General features: G+C 19.8%; 1 protein-coding gene across 1 annotated transcript; it reads right to left on the bottom strand.

Moving 5' to 3' along the window:
* Positions 1 to 1,369: 1,369 nt before the first annotated feature.
* On the bottom strand, positions 1,370 to 2,063 carry PRSY57_0026400 (rifin; the record flags this gene model as incomplete). The annotated part of the gene is made up of 1 exon (XM_020114321.1): positions 1,370 to 2,063. A coding segment is annotated over one exon (694 nt), but the record flags the coding sequence as incomplete, so codon positions are not given.

Here is a 2,063-nt window from a genome sequence, read left to right as displayed (position 1 = left end):
ATTTTAATTTATAAATAATAATATATAAATATCTATGCATAACTAATAGGATATTAAAATGAAATGTATATTAGCTTATTATAAAATATTGTTTTGGAATAAATTAGAAATATACTACTATTATTACCAGAATACAATTTAAAAGCTTTTCAAAAGATACAACATAGTGACATAGTGTATTTTATATTTCTGTGTATAAATATAAATTATATTATTATAATATAAATATATATATTTTTTTTATGTTGTAAAAATTACATATATCTATTGTATTTATATAATACGAAATATAATATATCATTTGTACAATATATTAAAAACTAATAGTATTATTATATGAGAATAGAAGTTTCTTAAAGTAGAAATTTTTTAAAATAAACTTATAGTAATTGTTACTATACTATAATAATAATAATAATAATAATAATAATAATAATAATAATAAATTTTTTATAATCATATATAAATAGAAAAAATAAATTATGTATATATTTATTTTTAATATTTGTCAAGTTATTATTATTTATATATTGTTTTAAATTTCCTATAATATATTAATTATATGTATTAGAAGAGGCAAACAAAAAGGATATCATATAAATATGATTATACTAATACAATTATAATTATTATATATTATATTGTTACTATTTTATAATAATAATTATTGTAAGATTAGGTTAATTCATTATTCTTATATTATGTGTTGATATGTAGATATATATTATATTTTTTTAATACATGTCCTGTAAAAATATAACACACATTTTATTTTATTAAAAGGGGAAAAAATTAAAAAAAAAACATAAAAAATAATTAACATAATATTTTATTTTACATTTGATATTGTAATATAAAATAATAATGAATATGTATTGTATATATTATAACAATAAAATGATAAAGATGAATATTGTTAATTAAAATTAGATTAATTTATATTAGTTTATATCATATTAATATAATTAGATTTAAAATAATATATCAATGTAAGATTAATAATATAATATATTTATTATACAATATATTCCATTATATATTATTTTATATGAGGAATACGAAATATACATGTAGGAAGTTGTTCTTAAACAGTGTAAAATAAATAAATATATATGTATATATATACTATCAGTATATATTTATATAAAATTTTATTGACAAAAAATATATATATTACAATCATTTCACTAAAAAATATAAATAAATATAAATTAAATAATTTAATAACCACATAACAATAAACAAAAAAAAAATTATAGAGAAAAAAATATAATGTTATAAAAATTGAATTATCATAATATTCGTGTATTAAAAAAATTCTAAAATTCACAAAACATTAAATTGAATTTAATATCATAATACCATATATTTATTGATTTAATAATTTTGTGTATTGGGCTTTTTTATTCATCTTTTTTTTTCGTCTATATCGTAAAACTAAATAAATTATTATCATAACCAAAACTATAATTAATATGGCAAGGACGGAGTAACCAATTGCACTGAACAAATATGTACTTTTAGCATTTTCTGCAGTTATTGCAGCTTTTTCAGCAGATTTAGCAACGGAAATACCTTCTCTTGTAGCATCTAATACTTTTTCACTATACCAAAATGGAGTACCCCTTAGTCCTGTTCTAACGCAAATTGGTGCTGTTTGAGATATATTTCCTGCACAAGCTTTTTGTGTTGCTTCATAAATAGATGTTGTCAGAGATTGCGCGGAACGGTAAGTTTCTGCATTTATCATTTTTAAGATATCAATCTTAATACTAACAAATTCGTTCGCCACTTCTTTTAATTGAGTAACAACAGTAGCAATACCTTTCTCAATACCCGCTTGAAGAGCCTTTTGAGTAACATATTGTGACCATGTCGCATACCATAAACCGCCGACCAGACCCCAAACAGGTAGAACACCACCTCCTAACCCACACCCACACTTAAGACATCCTTTTTCTATTTTTTCTGCTAATGATTTGTCCATTTTATCTTTATCAATAATTTCTTGTGTTTTTTTGTCACGTTGTTCTTTACTTTTTTGGCGTTTTTGTTTCATACGT

This window comes from Plasmodium reichenowi (genome assembly GCF_001601855.1).
Source record: "Plasmodium reichenowi strain SY57 chromosome Unknown, whole genome shotgun sequence".
Classification (NCBI taxonomy): domain Eukaryota; phylum Apicomplexa; class Aconoidasida; order Haemosporida; family Plasmodiidae; genus Plasmodium; species Plasmodium reichenowi.
This window is presented reverse-complemented; position numbering and strand designations above follow the sequence as displayed.